The sequence below is a fragment of the Schistocerca piceifrons genome, chromosome 4 (genome assembly GCF_021461385.2).
Source record: "Schistocerca piceifrons isolate TAMUIC-IGC-003096 chromosome 4, iqSchPice1.1, whole genome shotgun sequence".
NCBI classification, from domain to species: domain Eukaryota; kingdom Metazoa; phylum Arthropoda; class Insecta; order Orthoptera; family Acrididae; genus Schistocerca; species Schistocerca piceifrons.
Window position 1 is genome coordinate 32934413 of NC_060141.1, and position 22683 is coordinate 32957095.

Genomic DNA, 22683 nt, shown 5'->3' on the forward strand with positions numbered 1-22683 from the left:
TTTTCCATCTGAGCTCTTGTTATGCATACAGCTGCTTCTATTTTCCTCTTTAATTTCCTGTAGGCAGTATCTATCTTTACCTTAGTGAAATATGCTTCTAAATCCTTAAATTTATCCTCTAGCCATTTCTGCTTTGCCATTTTGCACTTCCGATCAATCTTATTTTTTAAACTTTTGTGTTCCCTTTTGCCTGCTTCATTTGCTGCATTTTTAAATTTTCTCCTTTCATCAGTTAAATTCAGTACCTCTTCTGTTATCCACGGATTTATACTAGGCCTTGTCTTTTTACCTATTTGGTCCTCTGCTGCCTTCGCTATTCCATCTCTTAAAGCCAACTATTCCCTTTCTAAATTTTCTAGCCTACCTGCCTGACTGAGGGATCTAGCATTCCAAACTCTGGTCCCAGTTTTGTTTCTCCTGATGAAGACATCCTCCTGACTAGTCTCCACCAGGAGATGCGAATGGGGAACTATTTTACCTCTGGAACATTTTACAAAAGAGGATGCCATCATCATTTAACTATACAGTACAGCTGCATGCCCTCGGGGAGAAACTACGGCTGTAGCTTTCCCCTGTTTTCATCCGTTCGCAGTACCAGCACAGCAAGGCCCTTCTGGTTGCTGTTACAAGGCCAGATCAGTCAATCATCCAGATTGTTGCTGCTGCAACTACTGAAAAGGCTGCTGCCCCTCTTCAGGAACCACTCGTTTGTCTAGCCTCTCAACAAATATCCCTCTGTTGTGGTTGAACCTACAGCACCTGAGTCACGCAAGCTACCCCACTGATAGCAAGATCTATGGTTCATGGAGGAGTATTCCTTAAATGTAATAAGGTACAATCATGCTTCCTTTGATTTTCTGATGAATTGCTTGCCAAACTGTCCAAAGTACAAGACAATGTGTCAGGTATCATATTTTTGCTTTCTGGAATATGTTCAATCATATCTTGTGATTATTGACTTACCAGTATGCTTGTGAGTACAGTACCCTGATTCCTCTGACTGACAGAACCTGACAAGAGTCAGTTTCACAGACATCAAGAACTGCAAGGCATGGTGGTCTGCATAAACTTCAGTGGTTCCTCCAAACAAAGAAAATTGCCCACAAAATGACAAATGCCTCTAATTTGGTCACCAAATTATTTCTTTCATGTCAAGGAGAATGTGATTTGCGAATGTTTTGGTGCTTCATGATGATGGGTCTCCACTTTCGGGTTTTTGGAACAGAATGCACCAACCCCAATTCCCAAACTATTTGTCATCAAACGGATCAGCTAACCCAAACCTGCGTTTGTCAAAATAACTGTGTCAGCAAGGAATCTTTAACATCATCGAACTCTTTCTGTGCCTGCACGCCCCAATTCCAAGCCGCACTATTCCCAGTCAAGCAGCGCAATCAGTATGTAGAGAATGTATTGTAACTAATAAAACATTAAAAAAATTATTACGCGCAGAGAAGCCCTAAGCTGCCCTTTGGTTTTGGAAACCGGATTTTCTTTAACCACTAGTATCTTGCCTGGATCGTGGCGAGTCAAATTTGCCAAGATAATGTGACCCAGAACAGCGTCTCCCAGAGAGTGGTTTCTGTAGACTCACCTTCATGTCTGCTTGTTCAAAAATATCTAGTAACTAATTCATTACATGATTAAAATCTGCCCAAGACTTCTCCACAATCAAAAGCCGTGTACATATACTGTGACTCCATTCTCAATTCATCTGGGAGGATCAAACTCAGTCCACAAATAAATGCAGCAGAAGATACGTTTAGGCCAAATGGAAGTCTCCTGAAATGGTAATATATGGTTCAAATGGCTCTGAGCACTATGGGACTTAGACCTACTTAAACCTAACTAACCTAAGGACATCACACACATCCATGCCCGAGGCAGGATTCGAACCTGCGACCGTAGTGGTCGCGCGGTTCGAGACTGTAGCACTTAGAACCGTTCGGCCACCCCGGCCGGCTATAAACCAGGGGTCCACCTCACCATTGATGAGATGCTCAGCTTGTTTAGAGGACGCTGCTCCTTCAAAGTATTTATGAAGGATAAATCTGGCAAGTATGGCATCCTTATACGCATGGTGTCCGATACAGTTGACAGATACGTCTTGAATATGGGACCCTATGCAGGTAATGTTCAGAATTTGTCGAAAGAAGAACGGGGTTCAGCAGCTGTCGTCAAACGTCTGGTAGCACCTGTGAAAAATACTGGATGAAGTATTACTACAGACCGATACAACACATCGGTGGCTTTGGCGGAAGAGTTATACCAAGACTACAAAGTTACTACAGTAGGAACTCTCCAGTCAAACAGGAAGCATATTCCAGACATAATGAAGAACACGTCAAATCGAGAGCTATATTCATCAATGTTCTTGTTCACAGACCCATCAACAAGTAGGCCTCCAGTAACTTTGGTGTCCTACACAGCAAAAACGAAACCAAGTAAAAACTTACTGATGTTGTCAATAATGCACCAAGATAAAGGCACTGTTGGAGGAGAGAAGAACAAAACCGAGATAAATGCATATTATAAGTCCATTAAAGGTGGAACTGATACCATTGATCAAATGGCGCGTGTGTACACCTGCAAGAGGGGAACAAAGCCTGCTTGCTGTCATGGTATCTGCACGAGTTGCGACTATCTTCAAACTCTGGGATTAAAAGAATATTTACTTTCTGAGCTCTGCAGATGAGAAAAGCGTTGTCAATCGCGAATTAATTTAACGATATCAGCTGCAATATCCGAATTTACACGCAAAAAAGACGATATTTGTTCCACTTTTATGCTGAATCCTTCGAGTAGCATATGAAAATTTCGAGAATTTCAGGTCATTTCACATGATTTGAAAGAATATCATATCACTTATGGGACTGTCACAGTGACAGTGGCAACTCAATATATTGCGTTTTACAGTGATGAAGATGAGGAAAATGAAAACGTAAGTGAAACATAATGTAAATACACACTTACACTTACACACACAAACACACACACACACACACACACACACACACACACACAGAATTAATTAATTTCAGGCATAGAAATAACTATTTTCAAATCGTAATTTTGGCTTAAACAACTTATCTACTTTAAGATGTAAATGGTTGCAGATGACAAACTGTGGAACAAAACAGTCACTGTAGAAACACAACACATCTGAAAAAGCACACCATGTGGTAAAAAAGGTATGAATTCATAATTGTATGTGTTTTTTCAAATATCTGTAATTACGATTTAAAAACTAATAGTACATGTACACAAACAGTAAAGAACATTCTTTATCTTTAACAGCCATAAAATAAAAGCCCACTGAAGATGCTGCAATTGCAGTGAAACATGTTTGGGTTAAAAAACAAAATTGTGTTTTGATAAAAGCGGACCCTTTCCAAAAACATACGTATTGTTAAAGCAAACACGGGAAAAAAGAGCTTCAACCCCAAGAATTGTAACGTTTTGACACATGTACTGGTGGAACACCATATCCCACAGACTATCAATCACAAGGAGACGATTGTTGTGTTGTTTTTCACAAGCTGTTTGATACATTGTTTTATGCTGTAACATGTTGAAGCAGTGTATGACTACAGCTGTGAACAGAGCCATACATTTCGTTTTTCTACTGTGACATCAGGGTTTGTGTCAGGTGCTAAACTGACATTAACACATTTCGATCCATTGACTCTCACAGAAAGCTGGACATTGCGTGGTGTAAACTATGCTGCTCCCACAACTAGCAGGATGGTTGAAATAGAAGACAGAGGCGGAAGACGTTGCAATTATGGAAACTGAAAGAGTTTGCAGCACATTGGAGCGTTTCCAAACAGCTGTCTGTACTTAACCTTCCACAGTGATGGGGTAGCAGATGTCTTGGTGTCCCATTTTCAAAGAGACCCAGAGCATTAACTCCCCATACTGGTGGTGCATATTGCATCCAGGTGTATGATAGCTGTTTCGGTGTCCTAAGTGGTAGTCATCCTGACCCCCAAATCTTTGGACACTGCGTCTTTCATTTTTGTGACTTTCAATCCATAAATACATGTGGCACAAAGGGTATTGTGCAGCACATATACCCATATAGCACAGATAATATTTGACAGGTACAAAGAGAGAATGCTCTCTAATCCCAAAACATATCTCATTTTTTCCCATAAACTACGTTTTGTATGGCTTTAACTATTAGTTCTGTTCCTTCCAGCAGTTCTTCTAGACGACAGCATTCGGCGATTATAATCTTGCCTCTTATTTCTTGCATAATACTACTGTTATAACTAGACCTCGGACTTTTAGGTTCTAAAGATCTTAAATTAGGTACCTAAAATAGGCTCTATCACTTACAAAAATAGGTTATAAAAATCAGGAAATATGTGACCAAAATCTGATATTTTATTGTCTAGGAAGATAAATAGATTGACAAAAATCCACATTATAATATTATCCATGTCCATAATTATAATTACAGTCACAGTACATAACTAACACTTTCTCCAGATTTTCCGTTGAGAAACTGCTTCTCTTGTCTGTTAAAAGCATCTTATATGCCGAGAATGAGCGTTCCACGTCACCAGATGTCACCGGAGCATATTTAAATGACGGTATTAAGCGCAATGGGATCGCACACGCATGTTCTGTTGATTTACCTGATAAGTTGTCAGCCGCTGTGCAGAGGGTGGTATGTCATGGGCTTTTTTGTAGCATTGTCTTTAGTTACTCACAAACTTTCATACCAATAGAACCTGGGACCGAGTTGATTTTTGCTGTCACCTCTTCTATCAATCGCGCGTAGACTGGTTTCCCTGAACACCCTAGAGCTTTAATATTAGGGACCAAAAATGCATAATGAGATTTTATGTATACAATGTCGTTGGATATTTTTGGGTCCTTTAGAAGATCTTTAGCTGAAGTAATTGCTCACTGCCTGCCCCCGTAACCTAAGAACAATGTTCTTAATGTTATCCAAATGCTCGCTGTAATATTCCACGGCCTCTATCCACATTCCCCAGCGAGTAAGTATTGGTTCTGATGGAGATAGTACGTTGGGAAGTCCCTCTCAAAATAACTGGATTCTTGTAGGTGCTTTAATAAAAGCCTTTTTGATGGCTGAAACTAGCTTAATTATATGTGGAAATTCTAGATGTATCGTCTCAGCTACTCGATTCATAGCATGGGCAAGATATATGTGATGAGGAGCAAGTTTGGGTAAAATACTTTCAACGATTTAACAGCAGCAATCATGTACGCGGCTGCTTCAGTGTATATTACAAGTACTTTATTTTATCTAGACTGTTGGGATAAAGTAATTTGAGGGCTTTATTAACAAAATGAGCAATTGTTTCCGGGTTAGTCTTTTTTAGCTCCCTGCTGCAGATCAGATGAGGTACAGAGTGAGAGTCAGGGTCTATCTTTCCAACAATCAAATTAGCCAGATATGGACCTTGTCTGTCAGTTGCCTCATCGACAGAGATCCACATGTATGAATCGCCTGTCTTCCCTTATCCTGCTCAACGAATTTTCATATAAAGTGTCTAAATAGTTCTTTCTCAGTGTGGATTCGGATGGAATGCTGCGGTGGCAGTATTTCTCTAGAAAACTTTTGAACTGACTGTTTACAACTGCACTGAATGGTATGTTTGCTGACTCGACTCATGTCACGATGAAATTCGTTTTTGTTTATTGCAGTTGGTTTAGTTACAAACGTTTGTTTCAAGTTTGATTTACTTTTTAAATTTGCCTGGTGTTTAATTCCTGCAACATACTAACTTAAATGCGACCTCTGTTCTTCAGAACATACCTAAAAACAAAAAGAAATGAGAAATACTTTGTGGAAGAATTTACAAGCGGGATTACTTAGCAGAAATAACCTACATTAAGGGTTTTGAGACAATATTTTTGCATTCGCATGTGTCTGGTCCAAGTTAACTCGGAAAAAACAGTGGCACACTGTTCTCTGAGTGGGTGTAGCAGATAAAAGGTTAACATTTTACTTACGTCTTTGTTGCACACTTTGCAGTAAATAACTCTTCCGTCTGCAGAGAAATCAGGAAATTCTTGTGACCACTGAGAATCAGAGATGATTTGGAGCTGTCTACTTTCCGCAAGCTCGACTTTCCATAAATACACTGTCTCTGTGAAATATTTCACCACATCCAAGGTGCACGCTGACCGACTGAATGAAGACAGTGCAGTGTTTTAAACAGCCTGTTACGACAGGGCAGGAAGGCGCCAGAGGCGGATCACAAGGCTCCTCCGTGCCTTGCCGGCCCATTTGACAGTTCACAGCGACCGACAAAGCTCCGCGGAGCAGGGCTGGCTGGAACAGCCTGGCGCACGTTGTCGACGTCTGACGCACGATTAGCGTTCACTCATGCAAACAACCAGTTATCATTCAATTACTACTTTCTAAGTAGCCGGGAAGACTAGAAGAGTATAGTTTTGGTCGTACAAATTTTATTTGACTGGATTTTTAAAAATCAGATACAGTCAGGTTCCAATATGAAATTAGCTACTTTTAGGATTCTTAAACATGAGGTACAATCAGTTTCTAACATGAAATTAGGTATTTTAGGTACTATAATATTACAATTTTCGATAAAATATTTGCGTTATTCGTAGCTGGGAAGACCAAGAGAGAATGTTAGTCATAAATTTTTTTTTAATTGGTTTTTTAAAATTTAGGTACAATCAGGTACTAACCCGAAATTAAGTATCTTTTGGTGCCATAAAATTAGCGTTTTCGATTATAAATTGGCGTAACTCGTGTATGTACAACTTTTATTGCCTTTATTTAATGAGGAACAAAATAGGTTTTTACCTAAAATCCGAGTCCTGCTTATAACACTCCACATGTTACTGGGCGTATGTTACTAGCTCTTCTGCCGCATATTCTTGTGGAATTTCTGTATAGAACTTCATGTTTACAACTTTTGCAAATGAGTGGTCATTTATGTCGTTATGCCGTCGATTTTAAGCTTGCAAACGGTAGTTGTGTTGCTAAATGCACAATATCAAGTCCAGCACACACAAATACAATGTCACAATCCTGTTTAAGCAGATCCAGGTGGGAATATAGCTTTTTACGTGTGTTCTTTAATGTAGTAAACGTGCTCCAAACGATCCTTTTCGGCCAGGACTCCAACATAAGCCCACTTACCATTGCTGTTAACACTAAATGCAGATATTTTATATTTCGCCACACACTACGTTTAAAGCAATATGCAAGCCTTGCCTGTACATTTGCAATAGCTTCTTCCTTTTCCAATTGCAGTAAGTATTCTTCCTTATAGCAATTACCTTCACCATATATTCCAGTTCACATTTTTTGGCATCAATCTCTTCCATTTCAAGTTTTCCTTCTTCTTACACACACCGCATTAACTGCACTTATCGGCGTAATTTCTTCACTGTGGAATGGCCTAAGTCTGTTCGACGTATTGTTTCTTTTCCTTAAGACTTGCGGAATAACATTGTACCAATCCTAACTCGTCGATATTCGTCGATATCTAGATCTGACACTGCTGTTGAAACAATGTCCTGCTTTGAGAGAAATATGTTTATCCTGCTTTAAATAGCACTTCTGTGCAATACTTATACTGTCTTTGTTGCAGTCAGTCTTAAGAATCTCCATGTAATTTACAGGTAGATAATTGAAACTATATGCACACAGAGCATAACGTATAAATAAGCTTTTCTTGGTCTTGAGGGTCTGGCACACTTACTTACACACCAGTCAATTTTCAGATATTCTTATTACCCCAGTAGAGAAACTACAGAACGCTGTTGACACCACACAACAACTGTTCTGTAAGTTATTAGTTAGCTCACATCACATGGATGAGATTGGCACAAAGTCAGTGGAGCACATTGTAAGCACTATTCGTTACAGTTTAGAACACTTAAATAGTTTTGCACGGGATCAAACACAGTATCCATTTATTGTAGCCTCTAGTCTGGTAGTACCATGTTGTTTAACCAAGGAGCGCGTAAAAGTTTCTCATAGTCGCATGGCTGGCACTTTATAAAATCTATAAGGTGTTTACCGATAACTTTGTTCACACCTGAGTTTGTGATCTGACATATATTTGTTATTATCTTTACTCTACAGCTGGAGATCATCTACGTTAAAAGTCTATTCCAATGGTCTAATCGTTGTCCACAGTCACATTGATACTTCCCTGGCGGGCTCCTTCGAAATAGAAGTCGTGGTTTGATACTAGGTAGTCGCGCATCACGATTTCATTAAAAGTCGCGGCGAGATCTTATGTTATGTCCATATCCAAAAGGTAATAGTCGTCTACACTTAGCTACTGCAATATTCCAGGCAGCTCTTCTATTAGAACATGCATTTTAACGTCAGCTAATTCCACTTTATATGCTATAGCCACAGGATTTTTATATTTCTTCGAAATGGTTTCCAGTGCTTCCTTGTCGATTTTATTCAGTAGTCCTCTTGCTGACGCACTGTCGCTCCCGTGTAGGAAAAATGGTAGCTTCGCCTTGACACCATGTCTTGCAGTGACGAGCTTGGAGATCTTATTACGTAGATAATAGTTAAATGAGCCACACATCTCCTTCTTTTAACATTACAGATCGTCCCTTCTCTAACTGATTCTGACAGTGCATTTCATCACAGATATTAGCTAACATAATGTTATGGCAAACTGGTTCTGTTACAGGAGCAGGCACATTTGCATTTTTCTTGCTAAGGAGCGTACCATTGTCGATGTAATTTATGTTGCCAATGTCAGACACACGATTAACCAAGTTCTGCGGTAGTTGCCATAAAACGAGCGTTCGTCGGTTGGTCTCGTCCTCCTCACTAATAGCTGAGACATGTTAAGACCTTTGGAGGAATCCATGTCGACACTTTCAATTAGTACAGAAGACTGATCGGTTGGGGCCGTCAGGCCTTCTTTGATACTCTAAACATCCAAGATGGCGGTACTTCTGGTCAAGTGACTTTTCGATCATAAACTCTAAATTTGGTAGTACTTGCAATCTAATTGTAACCTCCCAGCTGAATTGTGCGCAAGGTGTCCGTGGGAGGGAGACTGCCGCTCGTGAGTATGACCCCATCCCGCTATCATGCTCCGCCCGAGACCGCGTCCGAGTACAACGCTACACTCTACTGCGCTGTACCACCCCGTCCGAAAGCGCGTTCAGGTACATCCCCATACTCTACTCCGTGAATACTGCGCTGTTCAAAAACGCGCTCAAGTACAGCGCTGTACTACATGTTCCGACTAATGCGTTGATTCAATCCCATACATAAGAGTGGCAGACTTGTAAACGGAAGCGATCACTCGTGACAGGCGATTCTCAGTACAGGAATAAAACATCAGGGGCGCTGCAGCAGACTCACTTGTCTCAAGCAGCCAATAAAGACAAGAAAATCGATCGCGTAAAAGGGGATTATGAGAACAGACAGCGCCGTTCTCGAGGCTATGAAGTTTTTATGTCGAGCAACAATAAAAGCAGCGGAAAAATGCTCCTATCGGGGCTCAAAAAATGCGAATATGTTCCTGTGTATTTAAAAGACTCTTACTAAAAGGTGGACTACTAATGCCTCATCCTATCTTCCTCAGCACCTTTAAAAATTTTCCCAAAAATTTTGGCACGCAAACTTATTTTCGCTTTTCTTAATATGCAACTGATCTCAAAATTCCAAAAGTTTTCCAAACTGTAACTCACTCACATCCACTAGCCCGTCGCTTAAGTCGCTCATACCCATGGACTGCCAGCTGCCCTTTCTCACTCACTCATTCAAACCAACTCATTGTCATGGTCGCTTTGTGCCTTTCTGTCATTGCTGCGTCACAGCTACTACTACTGTCTTCTCTTACTCTCTCTTACTGGTAATATCTCGTTCTTTCTTTCTTACTACTGTTGTATCTTCTCTCTGTCACTATCTCTTTCTTCCTCGTTGTGATTGTCATGTACTCTGTCTCTCATTATCACTGGTTCTTTCTCTTTATTCCCTCCCCTCCCCCACCTCAGCACTGTCTCCTTCACTCTTTTCCTAGCACTGTTCTGTCACTGTCGACTACGTTCCACTGCTACCGTGTCCTGTGTCCCTGTCTTTCTCTCACTCTCGCTCTTTTAATACGAGAAGCACTGCCCGCTACTTTCCAGTATTTATTACTTTTCCGTCTCTTTGCCACTGCCACTGTCTTCTCTCTCAGCATAAAAAAGAACAAATATGTTCACATGCCAAAATTTTCGGGAAATTTTTAATGGTCCTGAGAAAAGTAGAATGGGGCACATGGTACTCCACTTTTCAGTCGGAGTATTTTAAAATAAACAGGAACATATTAGAATTTTTTGCTCCGATAGGAGCATTTTTCCGCTGGTGCCCTTTCTTTCGTTGCTGCTACAGGCATGTAACTCATATGAAAAAAACTGTATTGGTCAGTGAAATTTAGATGGTTTACTTATGTGAAAATGAAAAAAAATCTACTTTTACACCTCAGAACAGATTTTACACTCAAAAACACTTTTCATGTGCTTCAGTACTACAACATGGGGATCCGAGATGATAACAGAGGCTCTTTAAAGGATATTTCTACGTGCTTCGCCAGTTTATAAACAACGTTTTCGCCTCACACCGAATTTTACGTGCGTATTTTACGTGTACAAGTAGGGTAATTCAGTATCTCTGTATCTCGCAAATGGATTAATATATGAAGAAAACTTTCTCGCTTATTCCAGATCGGTATCTTAGGAATATATCGTAAAAATTTCAGGCATCTTACAATCCTCGGCTGGGTTTTGGTCTGCTGGTGCGGGCGAGAATGTTGTAAAAAATGCTTTTTGTGGTTTTTTTTCCAAGGAACCGCCCGTGAGATAATGGTGCCTCACTAAGTCCCACCGAGGCCACCGCAGATCACACCCAATGCGAAAGGAAGCAACCGAATTGGTCCATTTGCCTAAGCGGGAGGAAGTGTGTAGTAGTCATACTTTGATCCGGCTCTGCAGAATAGTGACAGTAAGATGATGCTTCGTTGGGCATACAAATGGTCTCTAGCCTAAGGGCTATCCACACACTTGACGCTATCATTCTAGCGCCAATAGAACCAGCGGTATGAGCCTCGGAAAATACCGTTTTTATGGGTGACGTTTTGGAACATATTAGGTACGCGTGCTGTCGCTTGCATGCCGATTACATTCGTAAGATCGGCAGCAGATGGAACATTTGGCTGGAGACAATAATCTGTGACGGAGACATCAGTGGTAGTGGTATTGTTGTTGCGACCTTCAGTCCGCAGACTGGTTTGATGATAGTGTCCGCGCTAGTCTGGCCTGTTCTAGTTTACTGCATATTACGAGGGAGTAATATGTAGTGTAAGAGAGATTCGAGTAACGACGCTATGTCACCATTGTAGTACTTCTGGATGTGAGTGTGAGTTATTCCTGTGCTATGTTGATCAAAGGATTCATAACATCTGAAACTGGCATTGCTATACTGACATCTAGATCTATGTACGCACTTCTCAAGCGACCCTATGGTGCATTGCAGAGGGTGCCTTGTATCACTGCTAGTGATTTCTTTTCCTGTTCCATTCGGAAATGAAGTGAGGGAAAAATGAGTATCTTTATGTCTCCGTACGAGCCCTAGTATCTGTAATTTTATCTTCGTGGTCCTTGTGCGAAATGTACGTTGGTTGAAGTACAATCATTCTGCAGTCAGCTGCAAATGCGGATGGTCTAAATTTTGTCAATAGTATTTCGCGAAAGAAACGTCGTCTTCCCTCGGGGGATTCCCATTTGAGTTCCCAAAGCATCTTCGTAATACCTGCGTGTTGGTCGAATCTACCGTTAACATATCTAGCAGCCCGACTCTGAATTGCTTCGATGTATTCCTTCCATCCGACCAGATGCGAATCGCAAACACTCGAGCAGTATTCAAGAATGGGTCGCACTAGTGTTCTGTACTTGATATGCTTTATAGCTGGTATCACTTTCCCAACATTCTTCCAATAAACCAACGTCGGGGTCAGGGATTTTCTCTGCCTCGTGATGACTGGGTGTTGTGTAATGTCCTTAGGTTAGTTAGGTTTAAGTAGTTCTAAGTTCTAGGGGACTGATGCCCATAGATGTTAAGTCCCATACTGCTCAGAGCCATTTTGAACAAACCAACGTCGAGCACTAGCCTTCTCGACTGCAGTCCTCACGTGCTCGTCTAGTTTCGTATCGCGTTGCAAACGTTACGCGTAGATATTTAACGGTCGTGACTGTGTCAAGCAATACGCTAGTAATGCTGCATTCTGTAACAAGGAACTTCAAACAGCGGTGAGAGAATTTTTTTTTTTTTTTCCACGTCGCATCGGCAATATGAAAGACTTAGTGTACGGAGCGATCGAATCAGAGTGTTTACGTGGTGAGAGTGGCGGAAGCACAGTCAGTGGCGATACTGCGGCCGGCGCGCGGCCGCGGCGTGGCGGAGGTCAGTTGTGGGTTGGGAGCGAGCTTACCGGCGGGCTGGGGACGCGACTGCCCGACGCCTGCCTGCCTCGCGCGCGGCTGGCGGCGGCCGCCGCTCCGCGCCCAGCCGCGCCGCGCCGCGCCGCGAGCTGATAGCGGCGCGCGGCCGAGGGACACGCGGGAGGAGAGAGGGGCGGGCGAGCGGGCGCCGCGCCGAGCCGGGCGCCGCTGCGAACGGCCGGAGGCAGAGGACGGCGATGAGGAGGAGGAGGAGGAGGAGGAGGAGGAGGCGAGAGGAATGCGAGAGCGCCGGCCGCCGCCGCCGCCGCCGCCGGGTAACGGGTAACGACGGCGAGCGCCGGCGGAGGCGGCGGCGGCGGCGGCGCCGGGGCCGGGGCGAGGCCGCCCCGCGTAAAGAACGCCGCCCGGCGGACAGCCGCCCACCAGCTGCCGGAAAACCCCGCAGCCGGCCAGGGATTATTCGCCCAAAAAATCGAACGCGCCGTCCGGGGAGCGCAGTCGCAACTGCGACGAGAATAATTCCGGCCGGCTGCTTTCCGCGAATACGGCGTCAAAAAATTAATTAACTTATCTCCTACACCGTACCACGGTTTGTGCGGCAAACAATAATACCGAGGAGGAGTTGTCCGAACGACACCGCCGGAGCAACGCGACAAACAACTGAAATCAGCGTGTCATCATCGCCATTTCCGTATCTTGTTTCAGATGGATCTACGTAGGCAATAAATTCATTGGGAATTGCTGTAAATACCCTGAAATTGATTGCTGCCTCTTTTTGACCGATACGGTGTACGTCACTGATAAGTATACAGATCACGAATCTAGTTCGAGACATTTCATTCCGTCTCTTACCTACCAATGCGGACAGTTAAAGACTCCTTTCTTTTTACCTGTTTGTTTCAAACGCGCTCGTAACGAGATGGTGTATTTTATCCTTTATGCAGATGGAGTAGGCAAAAAATGCTGACATACATCATTTTACTCATTTTTATTAATATTGGCAACTACTTTTTTTCGGAACGTGGTTATATTTGTTAATGCTCAATTCAGATTTTCCGTGAATCTAATGTGAACATCTGCGCTTCTTTTTAGTAGAATGTCTGACTTTAATACATACACTGAAGCGCACCACTTAAAAATGACTTAAGTTCGAATTTGCAATCGCGAACATTATAATAAATAGAGTCGATGACGTCATTTAAGAATTAATTTCGCTTTCGTGAGCATCGCGTGTCACTTTCTGTACACTCCTTCCCATTACGAAACTGAGAAATGAAAGAATTGGAAGAAGCGACATAATGAATAAATAATGAAAACTTATGTGCTTAAGCGCTTGAGGTTGAATACTGGTTATGCTGTACCTGTGTTCAATATTAAGCAAACTGTACTTTATCGTGATTGTCTACCCCTCCTTATCCATCTGAAGGACTCCACACCAGCACCACTATCCGTCACGGCACCTCTATGTTTTGCTTACAAACTGTGAGCATGACAAAGTGAGATGACACGGTGTAACCGATTATGTAACGAGCGGACGAATTTCTTTGATGTGATAAGTGTCAACTTCCTGTAAATATAGAAAAATATAAGTTAATGCAGATGAGTAGCAAAACCAATCACGTAACGTTCGAATACAGTATTAATGGTGCAGTCTTTGACACTGTCACATCCATTGCATATCTAGATGTAGCATTGCAAAGCGACATGAAACGGAACGAACACGTAAGGGCGATAGTAGGAAAGTCGAATGATACGCTTCGGTTTATTTGAAGAATTCTAGGAAAGCGTAGCTCGCCTATAAAGGAGACAGCGTGTGGAACAGTTGTGTTATCCACTGTTCAGTATTACTCGAGTGTTTGGATCCCTACCAAGTCGGATCAAAGAAAGACATCGAAGCTATTCAGAGGCACGTTGCTAGACTTGTTGCTGATAGGTTTGATCAATACGCGAGGATAATGGAAATGCTCCTTGAAGTGAACTATATTCCCTGGAGACAAGAAGACGTTCTTTTCGCGAAACACCATTTAGAAAGTATGGAAAACCGACAGACGGCGATCCCGGCGGAGGTTCGAGTCCTCCCTCGGGCATGGGTGTGTGTGTTTGTCCTTAGGATAATTTAGGTTAAGTAGTGTGTAAGCTTAGGGACTGATGACCTTAGCAGTTATGTCCCATAAGATTTCACACACATTTGAACATTTTTTTCGACAGACTGCAGAAGGATTCTACTACCACCAACGTACTTCTCGCGCAAAGACAAAATAAGGAAATCAGGGCTCGTACTGAATGATATAGATGGTCATTTTTCCCTCCACCTCTGAAGAGAACAGGTAAGGGAATGACCAGCAGTTGGACAAGGTACCCTCTGCCATGCTCCGTATGGTGGCTTGCGGAGATTGCAGACTTGCCACTCCGACCGCCCAGATTTAAATTTATCGTGGCTTCTGTAAAGAACTAAAACCAAAGACTGTGAGGGTTTCTTTGAAAACCCCGCGTTGCAAAAACTGAGACTGCATTTGCTGCTCGCTTTCTGCTGCAGGGTGTGGCGATTCCTGCGGACAGGTACAGCGCCTCTGAGCGTGATCTCCGGATGCCACCTGTCACTTAAGGCTGCGTTGACAGCGGCACCGACAACAGTCGCCACAGGCCGTCGCCAGAGGTCGGCCAACATCTCGGTCACAGTACGTCCGGTCCCCTTCATCACTTTTTGGCAGGGTGAAGGAAGTTAGGTCAAAATTTATTCTATGTATGAAGTGGGTTAGATTTTAACCTAGGGTGTGATCGATAGCATTGCTATTAAAATGACGCCGAATGCATGTGAGTGAGCTGTACCTACCTCCAAAAGAACGTGGCGAGAACTGGACACTGTTCCCTCAGTTATCGGAATAACCAAACAAGTATGCGAATGATCTGAGATGAAGGAAGGAACTTTCAGTTACTTACTCGAGACGATTCGTAGTGACCTTGGCAAGCAAAATTACAAACACAGTTTTGCTGTACTTATTTGAAGTCGAGCAGGCGTACGTCAGTTAATCTTAAAAAAAAAAAAAAGTTCAAATGTGTGTGAAATCTTATGGGACATAATTGCTAAGGTCATCAGTCCCTAAGCTTACACACTACTTAACCTAAATTATCCTAAGGACAAACACACACACCCACGCCCGAGGGAGGACTCGAACCTCCGCCGGGACCAGCCGCACAGTCCATGACTGCAGCGCCTAAGACCGCTCGGCTAGTCCCGCGCGGCAGTTAATCTTCAATTACTGTCATTTAGTATACGTGTGAAAGACAAGCATAGAATAAGATATTCCGAACACCTAAAGCACTGAAAAGTGGAAGCACATACACTACATTTGCAAACCACTTCTTATAGCAGAACTACCACACTATTGGTACAAACATGGCACTAAGCAGAAATAATAATATGTAGACAGCTAATACGAGCATACTAGAACCCAAAGAGGATCCGTTGCAGTAACTATAAGCGTAAGATACGTACGTCCGTTCGGACCGTACGTCCGTAGACCGGCTACAGTGTGAGCGCACACCTGGTGGCGAACTGATTTCAAAAGATCGGTTGTCGGCGGAAGCCACCGACATCGGGGCTGCTGTGACCGCAGCCTAACACGCGGAAGACCAGAGGTCTGTAGTTCGACTGTACTAAGTAAACGCCTCTATTGACGGGCATTATCCAGCAGGGTACATTTGTTCAGGGTGTCCTACAGAAACGAAAATAAATAAAAACAAACTGCTCGAATTTACATCGAAACTGAAAACAACTCTTTTAGCACACGGGTTCATCACTTACAAATTGTCGTACGGAGAAGCGTAGCTTTTGAATATTTTTGCGCAATTCCTTGCATCACGCGGCATGATACCTTGCGTCTCTATTAACACCTGCAGTACGTCAAATCACTCTGAGTTTAATGTCGTCTGCAGAACGATGTCAACTGGAGAGCAGCCTGGCTTAAAGAATTCCACGGTCTGACGCTACAAGTCACACTAGTCTTTCTCAAATAATTTGGGTAATGTAACAGTACTGTCTTTAACGATCGATGAAGAAGGTTGACGGGAACTGGGTTACACTACGATAGCTTCCGAGGAAAACTGTACCATAAAACTGATGATTCCTCATACCTCTTTCGTTGCGCTATGTCTTGACTTTAGCTAATCAATAGTTTCGTCTAAACTGAATATTATCTCGACTTCTTGTCAATAAATTATAAATGGTAATACCTAAACACGTAGTTGTGACGTGTCTGCCTGGAATGTTATATGATTAACTTCTCTAGTATTCTTTGCATTTATTAGTCTTAATTCCAACTTCTAATAACAAAGGACAGGACATACATAGCGCTCCCTTCGCTCGCACGAACACGAACAGGAGGAGAAGAGGACATATTCGTAACATCAACTGATGCATTGAAAGGGAACACACCTTACAAAGTAATGCGTAATTCCGATTTATTATTGTAGAGTTATACACCCTTCTATAAACTGTTAAAATATACTGCTCTCATCTGTTTCAGCAGGAAAAACTATGTTACAAGATAGACACAATCAATAATGTAGGTTCATGTTCAGAACATACAGCCAAGGACAATTTTTGTCTGACAACAAATTTTCAATATTATTTAATCAGGCATCAAAGAGACATTAGTTGCTTGGCGAGAAATCCAAATGAAATACAATATGTGTGTATTGATTAAGTGAATACATTTACCGACAGTTTACAATACCTGTTCATATTGTTTTATTACGTGTGCAAAGATGTACAGAAACCTCATTCCGAGGGAAATCTAGAGGCATTAATTTGTACGAGTGAGATAAGTTCAAATGGCTCTGAGCACTATGGGACTTAACATCTTAGGTCATCAGTCCCCTAGAACTTAGAACTACTTAAACCTAACTAACCTAAGGACATCACACACATCCATGCCCGAGGCAGGATTCGAACCTGCGACCGTAGCAGTCCCGCAGTGAGATAAGTTCTCATCCCAAATCCGACTCAGTGCTTACCTATTTCCAGTCTGCCAAAGTAAATTTTGTATGCACCCATTATTTTTGTAACCCAGATGTGGCATACAATACTTAGCACAACTCGCATTCGGGAGGACGACGGTTCAATCCCGCGTCCGGCCATCCTGATTTAGGTTTTCCGTGATTTCCCTAAATCGCTCCAGGCAAATGCCGGGATGGTTCCCTTCTAAGGGCACGGCCGACTTCCTTCCCCATCCTTCCCTAATCCGATGAGACCGATGACCTCGCTGTCTGGTCTCCTTCCCCAAAACAACCCAACCCAACTTAGCACAATCCCATTTTATTACATAACGAAACAACGCCTGTCACGTTTTTCATTATGCACTATGATGTTTTACATTTAAAAAAATCTACCCATCGGTGCGAAAGAATGTACACTATGTGATCAAACGTATCCGGACACCCCAAAAACATACGTTTTTCATATTAGGTGCATTGTGTCGCCACCTACTGACAGGTACTCCATATCAGCGACCTCAGTAATCATTAGACATCGCGAAAGAGCAGAATGGGGCGCTCCGCGGAACTCACGGACTTCGAACGTGGTCAGGACACTGTGCGTCACTTGTGTCATACGTCTGTACGCGAGATTTCGACACTCCTAAACATCCCTACGGCCACTGTTTCCGATGTGATAGTGAAGTGGAAACGTGAAGGGACACGTACAGCACAAAAGCGTACAGGCCGACCTCGACTGTTGACTGACAGAGACCGCTGACAGTTGAAGAGAGTCGCAATTTGTAAGAGGCAGACATCTATCCAGACCGTCACACGGGCATTCCAAATGCTTCAGGATCCACTGCAAGTACTATGACAGTTAGGCGGGAGGAGAGAAAACTTGGATTTCATGGTCGAGCAGCTGCTCGTAAGCCGCACACCACGCCGATAAAAGGCAAACGACGCATCCCTTGGTGTAAGGAGCGTAAACATTGGACGATTGAACAGTGGAAAAACGTTGTGTGAAGTGACGAATCACAGTACACAATGTGGCGATCCGATGGCAGGCTGTGAGTATGGCGAATGTCCGGTGAACGTTATCTGCCAGCGAGTGTAGTGCCAACAGTAAAATTCGCAGGTGGTGGTGTTATGGTGTGGTCGTGTTTTCCATGGAGGGGGCTTCCACCCCTTGTTGTTTTGCGTGGCACTATCACACCACAGGCCTACATTGATGTTTTAAGCACCTTCTTGCTTCACCCTGTTGAAGAGCAATTCAGGGATGGCGACTGCATCTTTCAACACGATCGAGCACCTGCTCGTAATGCACGGCCTGTGGCGGAGTGGTTACACGACGATAACATCCCTGTAATGGACTGGCCTGCACAGGGTCCTGATCTGAATCCTACAGAACACCTTGGGGATGTTTTGGAACGCCGACTTCGTGCCAGGCCTCACCGACCGACATCGATACCTCTCCTCAGTGCAACACTCCGTGAAGAATGGGCTGCCCTTCCCCAAAAAACCTTCCAGCACTGATTGAACGTATGCCTGCGAGAGTGGAAGCTGTCATCAAGGCTAAGGGTGGGCTAACACCATATTGAATTCCAGCATTACCGATGGAGGACACTGCGAACTTGTAAGTCATTTTCTGCTAGGTGTCCGGATACTTCTGATTACATAGTGTAAATACCTTTATTTAACTGAAAGTTTCTATCTGCTATGTGGCCATCACCTTGAAGAAACTGTGTCTCAGAGTTTACGTACTGATGTAAATTAAGTGAATCAGCATGATCCACACATTTTGGATAAATTATATGCAGGATAGCATGGAAAAGGTAATTGGGTCGCTGCGTAATTTCATAGGACCACTGAATACAACATTTCTCAGCAAACGCCAGCATTGACTTTAACACTACCTGCTCCTTGAAACGGTACAGTAGTCATTGATCGCCGTAATTACGATTTGGAACAGGGGTTGATCACCTCATGCCTTGAGTCCACAAGATTATTCACGATATCATATCCCGCTGAAGCCACTGATTGGAGATAAGATCCCATAGAGGTACGACATGCTTGGTATGTTGATTGCCACGTTACACCCACTGTTCCAAATACCCCCAGCATTTACTATGGGATTAAGGTAAGGCGATTTAGCACGACAGTTGAGGTGCTAGGGTGGCTGACAATTTGATGTAGAAGGAAAGGGCAACACTTGGTCTCACCTCTTCACTTTCATAACTTGCGTCAGCGATAGAGAATCACTTGACTGCTTGGTACCAGTTGTAAACTATCTACAGCGAATAGCAACGACCAATATATTCGTTTATGGGGTTCACTAATTTTTTGTCTGCTGCTCTTATTATATCGATGCATTGTAGCTGTTGGTGGTCGTCATTCAAAACTAACACATCTATATTATCAAAATCACTGAATACCGTTTAAGTTGTAGATACAAAAATTTATAGTCTTTTGCAATTGAATTTTCCTGTATCTTTTATGCAAATACTTTTCAATTAATTCGGTAGTTAACAACAATTCTTAAAAACGCATCAATCTTGGTTTATGTATGGCACATTCATTAGTTAATACAAACCATGATCACGCTAATCAACTTTGATAAAAAAAAGTGCAACTTATACTTATCTGTTACTATGTATAGAAATTATTAGTCTGCACGCTTTCATAGTCACTGTCATCCAGTTCTTCAATAATTTTCATGTTTCCATCGTTGAAAATTTAGTACTGGAGGGCAGCGTGGAGGGTAAAAATCGTAGAGGGAGACCAAGAGATAAATACACTAAGCAGATTCAGAAGGATGTAGGCTGCAGTAGGTCCTGGGAGATGAAGAAGCTTGCACAGGATAGAGTAGCACGGAGAGCTGCATCAAACCAGTCTCAGGACTGAAGACCAAGAACAACAACAACTTTGAAAACAGTTGAGGCACGTGTAGACAACAGAAAACTCCTAGAGAAGATTCCATGAGATGTCCAAATGTGCCGGCCGTTGTGGTCGAGCGGTTCTAGGCGCTTCAGTCCGGAACCGCGCTGCTGAAACGGTCGCAGGTTCGAATCCTGCCTCGGGCATGGATGTGTGTGATATTCTTAGGTGAGTTAGGTTTAAGTAGTTCTAAGTTCTAGGGCACTAATGACCTCAGATGCTAAGTCCCATAGTGCTCAGAGCCATTTGAACCATTTTGTCCAAATGTCTAGTTTGTTGAAGAAGCAAAAAATGAAAATGGGTCGGTTGAACATCCAGTTAATTTTGCATCCATAGTCACATAAAGATATTCCTATAGACAGAGAAAATATTTTATCCAAGCCCTTAAATGGAGACGAAGTAAAGAATATAACCTTACGAATAGCAAAATGAAAAACTATGGCTTGAAAGCGAGAACAAGTTAAATATTTTAACTATGTAGGATGTGACATTACGTAACATTACATATCAGTATGGTACAGATACAGAGAAGAGACTAGTAACAGTCTCTCTCTCTCTCTCTCTCTCTCTCTCTCTCTCTCTCTCTCTCTCTCTCTCTCTGAACAACAAAACACGGAAAGAGATATGACTGATATTTTGTAAGATCATGGTTTAATTGTCCCTACTTTATTATTGTTTAGAAGTGAGTCATGGGTGAAATTTAAGTAAGAGAGCGGAATTCAGGCAGCGGAAATGAGATTTCTCAGATCTATAAAGGGATGCAGTAGATTAGACAGAACTAATAGTGATCGCATTAGAAATGTATCGGACATCCACAAATCAGGAAGTAAAATCCCTGAAAACCGAACGAATTCATTAACAGGATGAGCAGCCAATACTTACCTTTCAAAATTACAAGATACACTGAAGCACTAAAGAAACTGGTATAGGCATGCCTATTCAAATACAGATATATGTAAACAGGCAGAATACGGCGCTGTGGTCGGCAACGCATATAAAAGACAACAAGTGTCTGGCGCAGTTGTTACATCGGTTGCTGCTGCTACAATGGCAGGTTATCAAGATTTCAGTGAGTTTGAGCGTGGTGTTATAGTCGGCGCACCAACGACGGGACACGGCATCTCCGAGGTAGCGATGAAGTGGGTATTTTCCCGTACGACCATTTCACGAGTGTACCGTGAATAACAAGAATCCGATAAAACATCAAATCTCCGACATCGCGGCGGTAGCAAAAAGATCCTGCAAGAACGGGACCAACGTCGACTGAAGAGAATCGTTCAATGTGGCAGAAGTGCAACCCTTCCACAAACTGCTGCCGATTTCAATGCTGGGCGAGCCATTCAACGAAGCATCGTCGATATTGGCTTTCCGAGCGGAAAACCCACTCATGTACCCTTGATGACTGCACGGCACAAAGCTTTACGCCTCGCCTGGGCCCTTCAGCACCGAAATTGGACTGACTGGAAACGTGGACGAGTGTCGTTTCTAATTGTATCGAGCGGATGGACGTGAACGGGTATGGAGACAACCTCACGAACCCACGGACCCTGGATGTCAGCAGGGAACTGTTCAAGCTGGTGGAGGCTCTGTAATGGTGTGGGCGTGTGCAGTTGGAGTGATATGGGACCCCTGATACGGTTAGATACGACTCTGACAGGCGACACGTACGTAAGCATCCTGTCTAGTCACCTGCATTATTCATGTCCATTGTGCATTATGACGGACTTGGGCAATTCCAGCAGCACAATGCGACACCCCACACGTCCAGAATTGCTACATGGTGGCTCAAGGAACACTTTTCTGAGTTTAAGGACTTCCACTGGCCACCAAACATATTTCCGAGACATGAACATAATAGAGCATATCTGGGATACCTTGCAACGTGCTGTTCATAAGAGATCTCCACGCTCTCGTACTCTTAGGGATTTATGGTCAGCCCTGCAGCATTCATGGTGTCAATTCCCTCCAGCACTACTTCAGACATTAATCGACTTCATGCCACTTCTACACGCTCGTGGAGACCCTACACAATATTAGTCAGGTGTAGCGGTTTCTTTGGCTCTTCAGTGTATAAGCCTAAAATGAGAATAAGTCATGATGGACAGGGGAAAAGCAACAGGATTAGACCTAAATCTGAATGTGTAAAAGGGGAATACGTTACATACAGTGCTTTCGTGGAATAGTTGCTACAGCTGTTTACGCGACACTCTTGGGGACTCCTGTCGTCCTTGACTTACCATTCAGTCATTAAGGGCTGCGACCACATTTTGTTTCTGTACCAATTCCTGTACATAGTCATCAAATCTGATAGATTACGAACTTGGTTAAACA

General features: G+C 42.9%; 1 protein-coding gene across 1 annotated transcript in view; it reads right to left on the minus strand.

The window, feature by feature from the left end:
- Window positions 1-22683, minus strand: part of LOC124795571 (WASH complex subunit homolog 1-like) — a 150800-nt gene that overhangs the window by 25700 nt on the left and 102417 nt on the right. Inside the window, exon 3 of the mRNA XM_047259643.1 lies at window positions 12544-12867. Coding sequence (XP_047115599.1) covers window positions 12544-12867 — 324 coding nt within the window. The remainder of the gene's footprint in view (window positions 1-12543; window positions 12868-22683) is intronic.